This window comes from Pelmatolapia mariae, linkage group LG23 (genome assembly GCF_036321145.2).
Source record: "Pelmatolapia mariae isolate MD_Pm_ZW linkage group LG23, Pm_UMD_F_2, whole genome shotgun sequence".
NCBI lineage: Eukaryota > Metazoa > Chordata > Actinopteri > Cichliformes > Cichlidae > Pelmatolapia > Pelmatolapia mariae.
The window spans coordinates 30270709-30288583 of NC_086246.1; the positions used below are offsets into that span (position 1 = coordinate 30270709).

The 17875-nt window shown below is 37.3% G+C and overlaps 1 protein-coding gene across 1 annotated transcript; it reads right to left on the reverse strand.

The window, feature by feature from the left end:
• Nucleotides 1-665: 665 nt before the first annotated feature.
• Nucleotides 666-17601, reverse strand: LOC134620326 (NLR family CARD domain-containing protein 3-like). The gene is made up of 12 exons (XM_063466442.1): nucleotides 17542-17601; nucleotides 10338-10475; nucleotides 10155-10253; nucleotides 9953-10063; nucleotides 7454-7532; nucleotides 6604-6832; nucleotides 4227-6027; nucleotides 3957-4130; nucleotides 3558-3731; nucleotides 3127-3282; nucleotides 1994-2040; nucleotides 666-1823 (listed from the first exon to the last, which is right to left on the reverse strand). Exons 2-12 carry the CDS (start codon nucleotides 10424-10426, stop codon nucleotides 1273-1275), a joined length of 3510 nt encoding a protein of 1169 aa, XP_063322512.1. The 5' UTR covers nucleotides 10427-10475; nucleotides 17542-17601; the 3' UTR covers nucleotides 666-1272.
• Nucleotides 17602-17875: the final 274 nt, after the last annotated feature.

Sequence of the window (17875 nt, forward strand, 5' to 3'; positions counted from 1 at the left end):
GATTTCCACCTACTTGTTACCTTTTTGTTTCTGCCTGTTTGAGTTTCATAATTTCATCAAATACACCCAGTCATCCCTGTCTCTGTTTCTGGTTATCGAAGGGTATCTTCACCTCTCATCATCAGTTCATCTTCAACATCAGGCTCACCTTCAACTACGTTTGGGCCATTCTACAATAACAAGATATTTTTTGTCTCATCCAAAATTTTTTTAAACTACAATTCAGCTCTCAGGAAGCACTCAAAGCTGCATTTTCACATGTCCCTACTTCTTGAAAAAATAAGCTATCAATCCACTTTTTGTTTTGATTTCATTAATATGAGCTTCTAGTAATTGTGAAATAGCTTTTTTCTTTAAACATCAACATATTTTAGAGAACAGTAACCATGCACTGCAAGTTGTTCCCCACAAGATATGTACATTCCTGTTATTGAAACCTAATTAGCCTGGAAAATTAAAACAAAAGTGAGTGAAAAACAGAAATGAGTGAGCGAGTCACATACTAACATGATGGGTTAACATAGCACGCGACTTATGTACTAACACTGAGATATTTTTCAGACTAGACTGAGTGTGTCATTCTAACTAATGTAACCCTGTTATCCATATTTCCAAAATAAAACAAATTAACAGCAAAGTACTTTTCCTTTATCAATAGAAGTACATTTAGTTTTGATTTTCACAGAAAATTATTTAACACATCTAGCATCTGTTTCTGAATAAACACTAATACTGATGTGCTACCTTGTTACTTTTACTTACGGTCCTGTTGTCATACATATAAAACATTACAGACATATGAAATATTATTTAAATCACATTTCTTGTGTAAATCCACTCTTGCTAGGAGCTAACTTCCTGTCTTGCTTCCATTAGAGCTGCCAAAAATGACTGAAACGCCATATGGAGGGAAAAAGTACATTAAACACATGAGCATTTTTTTTAAAAACCTTTTTTTAACCAAAAATAAAAAACCCAAAACAAACCAAAAAAAAACAAAACAACAAACCACTGAAATAAACAGAAATAAAACATTTGGATTCATTTAATGAGCTCAGACTTGTTCGAGATGCAGATGAACTGGTTCAAAGCTGAGCTTTGGTGAAACACAACATATTGATATCCACTGTGAAGCTTTAACAAGAAATATGCATAAAAATCTGGAATAATCGTTATAATGAACTTCAACTGATTGAACTGGTGAATCTGAATATGTTTCTGAGTGATAGAGACAGAAATATACAGAGTGTTAGTCTAACAGGAGGACACTCCTTAGGCTGAAGTACACAGACTTATTGAGGAACCAGAAAATAAAAGTCTAAATCCAGGATAAAGAGGTTCAGTGAATGTGGTGTTGAAGGTGTGGAGGTGGATGAGAGTGTCATCAGAGGAGACTCTGTAGAAGGACAGAGTGCCAGCAGGACAGTCCACATACACTGCTACTCTGTTAGAGACAGAGGAGGAGGAGATGGATGACGAGAAAGTGAGTTTTCTGTTATTGTGCCAGACATAACGAGGACCATCATCAAAGCAGCTCAGACTCCAGGATTGTTCATTCCTCCCAAACAAACAGTCATTAATGTTTCCTCTTCTTGTGATTCCTCTGTAACTCACTGATATATGAGCTTCTCCACTCCACTCAACCTCCCAGTAACAGCAACCAGTCAGACCATCTCTACACAGCAGCTGAGGCCAGCGATCAAATCTGTCTGGATGATCAGGATATGGCTGATCCTCCTCCACATGTGTCACCTTCTTGTTGGTGTCAGAGAGTTTAAGTTCTCTGTGTACTGTGTTTGTGTCGATTGTGAGTTGACAGGAATCTGATGAAGAGAACAAACAGAGTCCAGCTTTTTGATCCATCATCTGTTCATTGATTGACACTTTGATGATGACTCCTGACATCAGAGATGTGAATAAGTGATGTGACAATTTGAAGATGGTTGAATGTGTGCTGCTTTGTTTTCATGAATCACATTAAAAACACACTTACACTTCCTCAGACCTGGTCTCAACCATCGGACTCCAGCAGGCTCCACCCTGAAAGGAGGAGGGGGGTCAGACCAGCACAGTCTCTTTCAGCATGCACACATGGACATTACTCTCATACACATACTATTAGACAATGATAAAGGAACAGTCAAACATTTTGACTCATTCAAAATGGGACAATATGCTTCAGTTTTAATGTTCCTGTATAAGACACTTTTTCATTGTTTATATTGACCCCTGACTGCTTTGTTCTCTATCACGTTTGTGGTTCATTTATATTTTGTCATCTGTCATTTTTACCTGCATGTGCATTATGAATTTATTTAGCGTTGCTGATATTGCTGATATATATATCAGATATATATATATATCAGATATATATATATATATATATATATATATTTATAGGTTTTCAAGAATCCTGATCACCTTCCTCAGGTAATCCCATATGTTCATCGCTGGTGATATGCCATATACTATACTATGTGGTGTTTGACTTGTTGTCATGATGTTGGAGCTTTGATCAAGAGTTTTTAGAGGTTTTTGTTTTAAGGCAATTATTATTTTTTATTTCATGTTTTTTTGGCTTAATTATTGTTTTTGTTGATTCATGTATCTTGATTCGATTTATATTGTGGTTAGAGCTTATTTAGTATAAGTGCTTATGTTATTTTGTGTTATTTCTTTATTATATGCAAGCTTTCCTAGTATTTGACTTCCTGTTTTATTTTGAAAGTTGGCTGTCTTCTTTGACTAGCACTCCCCTCCTCCTTTCAAAGAGGAAACTTGGCAGACCTTAGCTGGCAATTCTCTCGACCTCTCTGCTTTTTTTTCTTCTGCTACTCTTTGGATGACCTACCTTGCCTACATCAGGGTTTCTCCTCCAGTGCTGGTTCCACATTCTGTCTCTGGAAAAGTCCCCCAGCACTGATCCACCTCATGAACTGTCATTGTCTTCTCTCTGGCCTCAGGTTGCCTGGGCTATTTTCTTCTGAAATGTCACCTACAATCCTTCACTATTTGTGGTTTTCTTTTGGTAATTTTCAGTGTAAGTTTTTTTTTTATAACTTCTCTTTATTAGCTACAATTGTTACTGGTTATTTTCAAAAATGACTTAACAACACTTTTTCTGACCTGACAATTGTACAATTTGGATTCTTAAGCATCTTCACTCCAGAGTCCTCCAGGTTGTTGTTACTCAGATCCAGCTCTTTCAGAGTACCGGATTGGGAGCTGAGAACTGAGGACAGAGTTTCACAGCTTCTCTTTGAGAGGTTACAGCTACTCAGTCTGAGAAGACAATAATGGACAGAAAAATAACATGTTAAAATATCTGGTCTGAACTCTTGACGTCCAATATTTTCTCTATAAAATATCTATACATGGTGAATTATTGTTGGTCTTTTCTAAATAAAAACACAAAAAACCTATTTATTTTCACTGCAAAAAGGTACTATGTGAATCTAAACTGTAAAAAACAATTCTATATGGAATAGCTTTAGTTCATAAGTTCACAAGTTCAGGCAAATAGATCATACATCAAACTACAAAGAGCATAATTTAACCTGAGTGTTTCCATTTTACAGTCTGGACTTTCCAGTCCAGTCAATAGTAGCTTCACTCCAGAGTCTTTCAGGTCATTGTCACTTAGGTCTAGCTCTCTCAGACTAGAAGACTGGGAAGTGAGGACTGATGAGAGCACTTCACAGCTTTTCTCTGAGAGGTTACAGACATTTAGTCTGGAAAAAAAAGAACAAGTACACAAGTAATACTGGTATTAAAAGAAACAATTTTTGGTCACGACTAGATTTAGCAATATTTAATCTCATTTCAGGGCTGGCTGGAATCTTAATGTTAATATTTTAAACAGTTTCAGAGTAATATTTAATATAAATTAATGCATGAAGAACGTCTTCTCATTAGCCATGACTCCATAGGCTTATTTTAATATAACTTTATCTGACCTGAGAGTTTCCAGTGTACCGAGTGAACTCTCCAGTGCAGCAGATAGAAGCTTTATTCCAACATCAGTCAGGTTATTGTTACTCAGGTCCAACACTCTCAGACTAGAGGGCTGGGAACTGAGCATGGAGGACAGAGCTTCACAACTTCTTTCTGACAGACTACAGTCACTTAGTCTAGAATGACAAGTAACCAAGTGGAAAGAGATTAATGTTTTTCTTGAAAGATATCAGTGTATGATGAATGATATATACAACTTTCAGTATACTTACAGAACTTTGTTGGAAGCCTTGACCACAGGCAGCAGCCTCAGAAGAGCTTCTTCTGAAGCAGAGTATTTCTTCAGGTCAAACACATCCAGATCTTTTTCTGATGACAATAAGATAAAGACCAGAGCTGACCATTGAGCAGGAGACAGTTTATCTGTAGAGAGACTTCCTGAACTCAGAGACTGTTGGATCTCCTCCACTAGAGAATGATCATTCAGTTCATTCAGACAGTGGAACAGGCTAATGCTTTTCTCTGCAGACAGATTCTCACTGAGCTTCGTCTTGATGTACTGAACTGTTTCCTGATTTGTCTGTGAGCAGCTTCCTGTCTGTGTCAGCAGACCACGTAGGAGACTCTGATTTGTCTGTAGAGAAAAACCCAGGAGGAAACGGAGAAACAAGTCCAGGTGTCCGTTTGAACTCTGCAATGCCTTATCCACAGCAGTCTGGTGGAGAAACTGTAGTTTAGGTTTATTAAATAATTTAGACCACTTGGAGATTGTATTTTGGTCATCCAGCAGATTAACTCCAGAGTTAATAAATGTCAGGTGGACATGAAGAGCAGCCAGAAACTCCTGAACACTTAAATGGACAAAGCAGAACACATTGTCCTGGTACAGTCCTCTCTCCTCTTTAAAGATCTGTGTAAACACTCCTGAGTACACTGAGGCTGCTCTGATATCAATACCACAATCTGTCAGGTCTGATTCATAGAAGATCAGGTTTCCTTTCTGCAGCTGCTCAAAAGAAAGTCTTCCCAGAGACTCAACCATCTTCCTGCTCTTTTTATTCCAGTGTGGATCTGTTTCAGTTCCTCCATCATACTTGACCTTCTTCACTTTGGCCTGAACCACCAAGAAGTGGATGTACATCTCAGTCAGGGTCTTGGGCAGCTCTCCTCCCTCTATGGTTTTCAGGACATCCTCCAGAACTGTAGCAGTGATCCAGCAGAAGACTGGGATGTGACACATGATGTGGAGGCTTCGTGATGTCTTTATGTGAGAGATGATCCTGTTGGCCTGCTCCTCATCTCTGAATCTCTTTCTAAAGTATTCCTCCTTCTGGGGGTCAGTGAACCCCCTGACCTCTGTCACCATGTCAACATACCTAGGAAGAATCTGATTAGCTGCTGCAGGTCGCGTGGTTATCCAGAGGCGAGAGGAGGGAAGCAGGTTCCCTCTGATGAGATTCGTCAGTAACACATCCACAGAGGTGGACTCTGTAGGGTCAGTTAGGTTTTTAGTTTTGTGGAAGTCCAGCGAAGGTCGACACTCATCCAGACCATCAAAGATGAACATAACCTGGAAGTCTTCAAAGTTGCAGATTCCTGCTTCTTTAGTTTCAGTAAAGAAGTGATGAACGAGTTCCACCAAGCTGAACTTTTCCTCTTTTAACACATTCAGCTCCCTGAAACTGAATGGAAAAATGAACTGGATGTCCTGGTTGGCTTGGTCTTCAGCCCAGTCCAGAATAAACTTCTGTGTTAGGACTGTTTTCCCAATGCCAGCCACTCCCTTTGTCAACACTGTTCTGATTGGTTCATCTCTTCCAGATGAGGCATTAAAGATGTCTTCTTGTCTGATTGTTGTTTCTGGTCTGTCTGATTTCCTGGATACTGTTTCAATCTGTCTGACTTCATGTTCATCATTGACCTCTGCAGTTCCTCCCTCTGTGATGTAGAGCTCTGTGTAGATCTGATTTAGAAGGGTTGGGTTTCCTGCTTTAGCAATCCCCTCAAACACACACTGGAACTTCTTCTTCAGTTGAGATTTAAGATTATGTTGACAAACTGGAGCAAACATGTCTGAAAAGACACAGTAAATAAGTTATATAAATCAATATTAATTTATTTGAAATGTTAGATTAAACATCTTATAACATTTTATCTTTTAGGAGGCAGAGCCTTGGGCTTTCAGACCCGTCTTCTGTGGAACAAACTCCCAGTTTTGATTTGGGAGACAGACACTACTGAACTCTCTACTTTTAAGATTAGGTTTATAAAGCATATAGTTAGGGCTGGATCAGGTGACCCTGAATCCTCCCTTAGTTATGCTGCGATAAACCCCCTGGTGTTTTTTCTTCACTCACCTTTCGCTGACTGTTGGTGGTTTCTCTGTATTATTGTAGGGTTTTTACCTTACTATATAAAGTGCCTTCAGGTGACTTTAGTTGTGATTTGGGGCTGTGTAAATAAAACTGAACTGAATTTAAATCAATCAAAATCACATTTTATCTCTCAAAATGGTGAAATTTTGGATATTTGTTGGTCAGTTTCGCTCATTTCATTCCCCTTAAAAAATACATGTTTGAGTATATACTGTCCTATACACTGAGATAATAAATAAATTAATGATCCTGCAATTTAGAGAAATCGTCTTACTGCTTTGAAGATGCTCAACCAGCTCATCCTGCTTCATTCTCTTCAAGAAGTGCAGTGTGATCTTTACAAATGCCTCTGTGACGCTCCTCCTCTGCTCTTCATCATCACCCTCCAACATGTCCACAATGTCCCTCTGACCCTCTAAACATTCAGGGTCATGTGCACCAAGAACCCTTAGGATCTTGTTCAGCTCATTCTTCACAAATGTCAAAATGCTGTCTTCTAGCAACTGTAACAAAAGCACAGGTGGGAAGTATGTGTTTTGTTACTACACTTCAGTGGAATTTTCAGATACTTTCAGATACTCAAATATATATATATACACACACACACACATATATATATACGTACATATATACATACATATATACATATATATTTCTTCTCAGATTTGAAGACAAATATTTGAATTTTCAACTCCTTACAGGCTCATTGCTTTAGATTTAAGACATTTGAGGGAAGTTATGTTATATCCTATTGTATTCGCTTGTATTGTTTTATTATGACATCACTATGACATGAAGTCCAGTTAGGTTGGTAAAAAAAAATCCCTTGAGACCTACTTCACTTTTATATTTATTTAAGTACATTTCACATGCTGTTGATTTCACTCCTAAGAAATTGAATCACTACTTCAACTTTCACCAAATACTATTTTAGTACCTGTACTTCTACCTAAGTGATTGTGATTGAACAGAATACTATATGAATGACTCAGTTGGACTGAATTCATGGAGCCAAACATCATATCCATGTTGGACACTAAGACAATTCACTGGTCTACAACGTGTACCATGCAGATGATTTTGAATAGAACAAATGTAATAGGAGTTGTTGTACATGTACAGACCACAAATATGGATTTCAGCTGTATTTTATGCTGCTGGGCAGACTGACCACGGGGAACCTCCAGGAACTCCTGGCCCACACTGTGGAGGAATCATGAACAATCTGTTTACATAATCTCTCCATATTTTTAGCTTTTTCAAAAATATTTTTAGCACACTTTTTTGTGAAGTCAGAAATTAATCAAGTACAACACGGAACAAATAAAACATATTTTTTCTGATTGGGAATGCAAGTCAATAACTAATAAAATAATTTGTACATATTTTTTTTTAACTTTCTTTTTGTTTTTAAGTTTTTTCTGCTTTTTTGCTAAACAGTAAATTTCAAAATTCATGGTTGACAAGAACAATTATATTTTAGTATGAAAAATATTTTGATTAAATAACTTTATAGAACCATAAAAACATTAATTTAGGGCAGCTGTGGCAAAACCCCTTACACTGGGTGGTGGTCCACTAAATTTTTTAGTCACTGTGCATCATTTGGTTCTGTGCCTCCAGGAAACTTATTTTAGGCAATAGATGGATTGTTTTTTTTTTTTTTTTTTTTTTACAAATGGTACATGGTTTTTGTTTTCGCTACTATAAGATCAATGTTGGGGAGTAACGGAATACATGTACCGGTGTTCTGGGAATCTATCCTACCTCACAAACCATCCTACCCGTTGTTTCTGCGCAAACGCTGTGTATGGGCATAACACAAACCCCTAATTTACATCATTTTTTCTAACCCATTGTGAATATTTCTTATGGTTATGGTTATGGTTATGGTTAGGGGTTGGATTAGTCAGAAGTTGCCAAAGTAGTACGGTTTCTCAGAACACCAGCGTTACGTATTTAAAATACAAAATATGAGTAACTGTATTCCGTTACATTTACCGGTTAAAAAGGTCATATTCAAAATACAGTTATTTTGTTGAAATACATGGATTACAAGGCAGTCCTTTTCTTTATCATATGTTAGGCTATGCCCTCTCTATGTTTTTGGTAATTCCATGCCTGTGGAAACCCAAACAAAACACACATTAACAGGCTCTAATGCCTGTGTCTCAATCTCGCGGCCCATGTCACACCCGCATAATGAGGTGAAGAAATATTTTTAAAAATTATTATTCAAAAATTATTTAATATGAAGGCAATAGGCAGAGTGTTACAGGCATAGCCCTAAAGAATGTAGCCTCATGGGCAGTGTAGTCCATGCTGCAGAAAGAATGGACTGCCATACCCGTTATATGTCTGTGAGCGCGAGGGAGGGACACAAAGGAGAATCGAAAAGTACGAGCTGTCACAGAGCAGAAATGGGAGGTGGAGGCATGTACATATAATAATAAACACTGCAGCCAAAAAGAGTGCCTGCCTGTAATCTGTTGTGGAATACATTTTAAAAGTAACCTTCCCAACACTGAATAAGATATAACAACCACCAGCTATCAATGCTGGCGATGGGTTTTGCCAGGGCCTCTGCCCTTGACTGCTGCCCGATATACATTGCACCAGACCTCTATGACACCTCCTGTGGGTGGTGGGCCTACTAGAGGTGTTGTAGGGATCCAGCCAAGTCCTACAGGGAGGAGGTCCTGAAGTAGACCCAGGACACGCTACAGAGATTATCTCTCTTAGCTGGCTGAGAGATATAATTCCTGATAAACTGGAGGAGGTGGCTGGGCAGTATGACGTCTAGGTTTCTCAACTTAGGCTACTGCCCCCATGACCTACCCCCACGTAACTGAAGAAAATGGATGGATGGATATAACAATAATCCTTCCTAAAGACAAACTTCCCAAAAAGACATTAAGAAGTGCTCAGGGAATCATCACGGATGCACAGTGTTTGAACCAAAAGACAAAGGTGACACCCACTGGTCAAACTGGAGTCCCACTCCTACTCTTTCATTGCTGCATTTCTCCTCCAGGTGTCTAATTTCCTTGATTAAGAATTAACTAAATGCTGAGATATGCCGAGTTTTCAGCTCAAAGTTTTTTTGGGAATGACCTTGTTGGTGCAAAAGTAATATTTATGTCTGTCAAACTGTGTTATCTGTGACATTTATTATAGATTCGACAAAAGAAATGGAAATAAATGACATGATTTTGCCACGTTTTTTTTTGTTTTTTTACTAAACTGTCTGTTATTTGTAGACAAAACACTGGTTCACCCTTGAGTTAGGTGCCTTTTTTATGCTTTACTGATTTATAGGTCAGTTTTAAGTAAATTAACAAACTAAAATAAAAAAATTAGGTGAAAAATAACCCTGTACAAAGACTGGACTGAGAATAAGTGAAAAAGCAGCCAATATCCGAAAAAAAACTTTGAAAGAGCCTCAAAACGCCTGGAGAAACATTGTTCAGCACCACGCTTGTAAATAATTACAAGAGTCCGTAGAGTCCGTAGAAACAACATATATTAAGAAATGAGGAGTGGCGTTCAATCTTTTGCACAGTGCTGTAAACGTGAAAAATAGTGTGCTGGATGCATAAGTTACATTTAGACAGACAGATTACCTCTCTGCAGGAGAACATTGTCCGTTAAAATGAACCTCAAAATCCTTTGAGTTGTTGCTCATTAAAGATGCACAGGTCGGTTCAGGTCCATATTTGATTTTCTGATGGATTCTGAAAAAATATTAAAACTTCTTCATTAAAAGTGTCACCGCACATAAATGGATGATAAAATTAAAACAATTTTGATAGTTATATTAATTACATTTTATCATTTGACTGTCTTTGTTTAAATTTTGTAATGATACCCTTGGACCGGTCGCTCTTTAAGGATGGACAGCTGGGTTCAGGTCCAGGTTGGTTCCTGTGAATAATGATGGAGCAGTGATGTGAATGCTGAGCTGTGACATGGAGAAGAGTCATGGACAGTTAAAGATGGTCATCTCACCTCTGAGCTTTGGTCTGGCTCTCATGTTCCCCACACAGAGTGGTTTTAGAGGGAGGAACTCTCTCCTCTCTGTCCTCACACTGATCCATGTTGCTGAATTCACATCCACATCAGCTCACACACACTTTCTACTTTCACCTGCAGAGGAAACACAAATCATTCATGGGACATCAACTGAAATCCTTTCCATCATGTGTGCTGTGCAAATATCAGCTGCTTCTTTTCTGCTTCATCTCAGTGTCAGCTGAATGCAGTCAGACAGCAGTGTGAGGCAGAGGAAGCTGCCATCAGCGGCTCTACTTCTACTATCAGTCCACTAGATGGAGGCATGAAACACACACGATGTATTCACTGACACATTCGCAGATGTGATTTGTTTTCAGTCTATTAATATTCAATTAAAGTTGTTCAAACATGGCTCGAGTCACAGAAACAGATGGAGACACAGGGGAACATCATGTGACAGAGTTTAGTTTTCTTCTTCAAACAGGTTTAACAGGAGTTTGGACTGATTTGGGATGTTAAGGACTGCATGGTCATCAGTTATTGCAATTTTTGGGTCGGATTACTATTATTTGCGTCATACTTTTTGAATTAAACATATATTTTGGAATAATTAATTTGTTTTTCTGCATTGTTTGTTGTAGAAAGTTTTTTTTTCATTTATGTTTTATTGGTTTTCTTTTTTATACAGGGAATACAACAGTACAATTTATTAACAGAACAACATGGGGAAAAACAAAAACAAACAACAAGATTATACAAAATCAGGCCTTCCATTTTGTATGTAGTTCAACCATTTTGACCAATATTCTTTAAAAAAGTGTACCTGTGACTTCAATCTAAAAGTTATTCTTTCCATAACGAATATAATGTATATCAAATCAGTCCACTCATTTGTAGTAGTATCTTCACTAAACCAAAGATGGGTTTTTAGAAGCCACCAACAGCACACTGAGAAGATATTTATCCGATTTACACAAGTTAAGACTCTCTAAGTTTCCTAAGTACAGTACAGTGAAATTAAATTGTTTTTTTGTTTTTTTTTAAAGACTCTGTCCAGGACCTTATTTATTTCCTTCCAAAATGGTGCCACACGAGGACAATCCCAAAAAATATGGAAGTGATTTGCTACTGCGTGCCCACACAGCCACCAAAAGGTTGTCTGTTGAGAATCTTTGGATTTCTGCGCTGGGATACAAAAGTAACGAGTTACATTCTTCCAGCAGAATTCCCTCCATGAGGGGGAGCTTGTTACTGACAACTGCTGCCTACAGATTTTATCTCATTTCTCTCTTGATAAGGTTAGATTGCCCTCTGTTTCCCATCTTGTTTTTATATATTCTCTGTCATGACCCTTTAGATTGGTCAGTGATCAATATAATTTTGAGATAGGTTTTTGATAGGGTGCATCATTATATGCATTCTTGAATATATGAATAATTTCTTCATTCCCTGTCAGTAACTGGGGATGATTTAATTTTTTATTCAGAAAATCCCTTGATTTTGCAACACAAAATTATTCCTAAGGTCCTGGAAACTCATCACTTTTCCCTCTTTTAAGAAGGTACTGTATATGGCGAGACCTTTATTAGCCCATGTTTTAAATGTCGAGTCAATCTTACTAGGCAAAAACTCTGAGTTGTATGTGACCCACCTAGGGGGTCCAGCCCCCTGTTTTAATTGATACTTTTTAAGTAATCCATTCCATGTCCTCATCAAGCTTATTATCCAAGGGTTAACTGGGTCTCCCAAACAACTTGACATTGAGGGGTCTCCTATCAGTGCCCTAACAGGAAAGTTACCGCCCAAGGAGTACTCGATTTCCTTCCATCTTGAGCGATACCCAGGCTTACACCAGCCCACCAGTGGCTTTATTTGGGTTGCCATATAATAGTCATGCAGGCAAGGAAGGCCTAGTTCTCCTTTATCTTTGGGAAGTTGAAGTGTTTTACACTTAACTCTTGGCTTTTTACCTGCCCATATAAATCTGGAGAAGATTTGATTCCTTTCTGCAAAGTATTGATCTGGGTTTTCCATAGGAACACACTGGAACAAGTGTAACATCTTTGGGAGCGTGTTCATTTTTATGGCATCCACTCTAGAAGAGATGTTTAGATAAGGAATTAATGTCCATCTACTAATATCTACGATAATATCTTTTAAAAGTGGAGAGTAGTTAATTTCTTCCAAACTAATTAGATCCATTGATAAATTAATGCCCAAATATTTAATATTTTTTTTGTCCAAACCTATTTCGTATTTGCTGCGCAAATTTTTTGGGGGGACTATATTGACTATTGAGAACTTGTGTTTTTTGGACATTCAGTCTATATCCCAAGTAGGACCCATAATCCCTTGACATAAACTGACATAAGCTCCGTAAATGATTTGGTAGGGTTTGATAAGTAAACAAAAACATCATCTGCAAACAACACCAATTTCTGCTCACTTCCAGCTATATTAATCCCTTTTATTGTGTCATTCGGCCTAATCCATTGAGCCAACGCTCTATAAAAATAGCGAATAAAAGTGGACTCAATGGGCATCCCTATTTTGTTGACCTTTCAAACTCGAAAGCATCTGAAAGTTCACCACTGATCTTCAATTTTGCGGTTGGTCTGGTATATAAAGCCCTCAATATTGTAATAATCGACCCACTAAACCCAAATTTAAGCATTACTCTGAATAGAAATTCCCATCTCATGGAATCAAAAGCTTTTTCAGCATCTAGACTCAGTAATATTGCCAGTATTTTATTTAAATTAATGTGTCTAGTAATTTGCAAAGTTCTCCTAATAGTATCGTGGGGTTGGCGCAACCTAACAAAACCAGTTTGATCTAAATGTGTTATTTTTGGCATGATCCCTTTAAGTCTCCGTGCTATGATTGATGTAAATAATTTATAATCTACATTTAATACACTTACTGGTCTATAATTGGGGCACTCTAATTTGTCTTTACCATCTTTAGGTATAATGGAAATTATAACTTGTTTCCATGAGAGGGAAGCTTGTCTCTTTGTAAGGACCCAATTAAATGTTTTAAGTAACACCGGTGTCAGAGCGTCTCTCACTTTCTTATACCACTCTGCAGTAAAGCCATCTGTACCTGGAGCCTTATTTGCCTTGAGTTTACCAATCACCAAGTGAAGTTCTTCCCTTGTAATTTGCTTCACTAAAGATTTATTTTCTTCTTCCGTAGGTTTTGGGAGGTCTAACATGTCAAACAAACTCTCCATTTTTCTATCATTATTCGTGAGTGGTTTGAATATATTTTTTCATAATATTTCTTAAAGTAGTGCTTAATTTCCTCTATATTCTGCATTTCCATTTTGGTTTCCGGGTCTCTTATCCTGTACACTGTTCTATCTGCTTGTTGCTTCCTTAGTCTATATGCTAATTGTTTCATATATTTAGGTCCCCCCTCATAATATCTTTGTTTGGTCAACATTAGTTTCATTTGGACATCTTGAATGTATATCTCATCAGTTTGATTTCTATTTTTTGCAATTTTTAATTTTGTCTTAGTATCAATAGTATTTTTATGTGTAACCTCTATGTCTAATAGTTCCAACTGTAGCATCTGAAGTTTTGCAACTTTGGATTTTTTAATATTAGAGGTTATAGCAATAACTCTTCCTCTCATCACCACTTTACAAGCATCCCACAATATCAGTGGGGATATCTTATCTCTATCACTGAATTCCAGGTACTCGGTAATGTCTTTTGTTAACTGTTCACATGTCTGTATATTCAATATACTAGAATTTAATTTCCAGTTAGTAATGCTTCTCCTTTGAGAAAGTTTTAAAGCTAAATATAGAAAGTACTTAAAAAAAAAACATCTAAACATGTACAGGATGTCGGGACCTTTAGACTAAGCAGGTCCAAACTTGTAGACCCACAAAGTAGAAAGGTTATTCTCTTCTTTCTTCTCAGCTCAATGGTCATTTTTACCTGTACATTTGACACTTGATAGATTTTTTATTTTCATTTCTAAACTTTCAATTCAAGTGTAAGACAATTGGTAGTTGGTTGGTGTTGAAAACACCCCTTTCCTTGTGTTTTTGTTAGAATGTTTTTCTGCAGTTCCAAAAGGGACAGTATTTTTGTTATCTGTTGGGAGAAGCTGATGAGCATTGTATTTATTTTCATGGGTTTGACTGCTTTGTGTCGGTGGCTTAAATTGCTAATTATTCTACTGAAGTTGCATATATAAGAGCACAGATTCAGTTGTAGACAGATACAGTTCATTACTTTGGAATATGTTTGAAATAAAGTCAAGACTGCACAGACATGCACTGTATTCAAAGTTCAGTCAGTTTTTAGTCATGTGATCTGGATCCTCAGTACAACTGTAAGATGTCTATACGACTTGTGAGACCAACTTAACAATTAAGTACTTCTCATATTTAATGTCATCAGTGGCTTCTGCCAAGAATTTCCTGGTAATAACTGCCCACAACAATTTTGAAGTACAGATCTATTTAGGATGTATAATTAGCCCATCCGGGATTAATCAGTTGATGAGTTATTCTTAAGTAATGTTTCAGAGAGCAGGGAAGACATTTTCTTAGCATTTACACAACAGCCACAGTAATTTAATTATACTGTCCTTCCTTCTCTATCATAAAAAATCGTCATATTTAATATCCATTAGTGTCAATATTAATTCAACATTAACACAATTTAGAACACAAAACTTGCTTATTGCAAACTCAATAAAACTGCAGCATAGGTTTTAGATTGCTTTCTTGCATTATTTGTGCTTGGAGAAGCAAAGCAAAAGAACCAACAGACAGGCATGTAATGCACCTACAGCACTTTTCTAGTCTTAATGAACACTCAAAGCACTACTAGGTACAAGTCCCACTTTATCCAGACATTCATGCAACACTTTATCTCCGTCACTTCAAGGACCAATTTTAGAATTGCCAGTTAACCTGACATGTATGCTGGAGAGGTTCAAACATGCAAACTAAACCTGGAAAGGTCCTGGACAGAATTTAAACCACAGACCTCGTTGCTGTGAGGCAGCTTTTCTAATCAGTCCACAAACACTGAGTGCTCTACCACAGAGCACCACCATGTCATCCTGTTTCAGATCTCGTGTCTGTGTCAAGACACTCTCAAGGCACCATGTGACTTTTGCATGAACTCTGCTCCTCATGTGCACTGCATGTGATCACTCCTACTCTGTTTTACTATTCCACTATTTGGAGATTTCCCCATGACCCTTCAAAGATCAGCAGTGGTGCAAACACCAACAATATGAGTGAAAGTGTTAAGGGACCTCTAGAAGTCTGTTACCGTTGTCTCATAAAAGAATAAAATGCACACAGACATGGCATGTAGAGTTTAAAGACCCTCTAAACACACCATAGTGGTGACAACATAAAATTTTTAGAATATTTTCATTTTGTTTACACTGAAAAAAGGCCACGTTGGATTTACTTGATTCAATAGTGGACACTGGTTGCACACAAATGTTTTGCTTTGGCAGAAACCTAAACAACTGAGTTAAATCAACACAACTTTTTCATATTCAATAAACCTGTGCAATTTGTGTTCATAAAATACGATTGAAACATGTTCAGATGAAGTAAGTTGAGCTTTTGGAATATTTTAATCCTTCACAATTTTGTCATTTTATTTCAATACTATTCAATAACTTTTACCCCAATGCTACTTGGTCACTTAAATACTACATGTTGTTTTCATATTACATAATGTTCAACAAAGTCTAGATCCTGGCTACCATAAAAATTGAATGGGTCTACAACAACTACCATCCGCAGGTGGGCTGGGAAATAACACTGAAGTGATAGGTTACGAGGCAGGGTACACCCTGGACAGCTCACCAGTCTATCAAATAGAAACAAACAACCATTTGCACTTACATTCACAGGTAATTTAGAATCACCAATTAACCTAACTCTAATAACTGCATGACTTTTAACTGTGGGAGGAAACCAGAATACCCAGAGAGAAACCACTGCAAACTAGCCAGAATGTGGATTTGAACCCAGGACTTTCTTACTGTGAAGTAACAGCACTAACCACCGTGCCAACAATCTAGGAAACACAGGAAAGCTGTGATTTCCTGTATTTGATGCAGAATTTTTTTGTTTTTGTCCTTGACAGGTTAATCCACAATAAATAGCAATAGCATGCACGTGGTGTGTGTGTAGTTGTCTGCCTCTTATAACTCCAGTGATTTTCTTGCAGTTTGAAATCTTGTGTGATCTTATGAATTTCATGAGTTCAGCAACTAACCACTCTTACTAGATTGTATCATGTCAAGAACAAATTAAGTTGTTGAATTTCTTACAGATCCTTCATGATTTAATTACGTTCATAGAAGCATGAAATTATTGTGTTCAAATTACAAGTTAGACTTTTTTAATGTAACAACCACCCAATTTACTTTTTTCGGTATACCAAAAAAAGTAGAGGTGGCTGCTCGACTTGACTGAGATGGATGCCTTCCTCAAACCACGATCCAAAGAGCGCGAGACTGAAATCCGTGCAGTGTCGCGGGATTTAACATTGCTATATTATTAACTTACTTCACTTGAACATGATATGAACAATTTAATCTAGCCTCTCTGCATATCATGTAGTTTCTACACTATATAGTTACACTTAACTTTAAAGCATGAGGCAATTGTGTTAAATACAAGCAAGATGCTTATGTAAATCCAAGAGCTGGCCAATCCCTTTTTTTCAGTGTATTTTGAATCAGGTTTGGACAAAGACATTTTTCTGCTGCCAAAACAGGTCGAATTATCACGACCAGTATGGAAGGGTTAAAGTGTCTTCCACTTTTGTTTTCCAACCATAAAAGCGTCATTGTTCTGACATGTTTTTTTTTTATTGTGCAACTGCTTTAACTTTTAGTTTTTTGGCTTTGTTTTGGACCAAAAACTATGAACTTCTAATGCCATCATAATAGCAAGATTTCAGAATATTGGAGCACATAAATAAGTAAGTCGTACTTTGAGTTTGTAACTGGTCGAAGTAAAAATTGTCAAAGCACAAAAAGAGAAATATCCAAAAAAGGCATAAATACTTCAAGAGAACAGTGAAGAACAGGAATTGAGTAGATGCTAAGTTACAGAAGCAGACCAGACATTTCTAAATAGAGCAAAAACTGCCTCGAACTTTTTGATGGAAATGTGAATCATTCTCTTCAAACTCACACAAGATGTCAGACAAGCTGCTTAAAGGTCGCCTCCTTCTCGGGTCCAGCTGTGAGTCAGTCAGCGTGATGTATGGAGTGGCAGATTTCTTTTGTTTCTTCTAGAATTAATCTGAACAAAGGTGGTGTTAACAAGAAAAACAACCATTACCATCACATGGAGCTTCACATGGAGAGGATCATCTGACAGCAAGTCCAGGAAAGTGAAGTGAAACTTTACAAAGAAAGAAAACACACAGTGAGGAGGTTAGGGAGAAATTGTGAAAGAGGAAAATCAGGAACTGATCAGTTTAAAATGTTTGAGGTTTTACAGAAATCTGCATTTCTGTACTGTT

Coding starts and splice junctions, on each gene's coding strand:
- LOC134620326 (XM_063466442.1), bottom strand. CDS start 10,426: ATGGATCAGTGTGAGGACAGAGAGGAGAGAGTTCCTCCCTCTAAAACC. Junction 10,254..10,337: donor AGCCAGACCAAAGCTCAGAG/GTGAGATGACCA, acceptor CATTATTCACAG/GAACCAACCTGGACCTGAAC. Junction 10,064..10,154: donor AGACAGTCAAATGATAAAAT/GTAATTAATATA, acceptor ATATTTTTTCAG/AATCCATCAGAAAATCAAAT.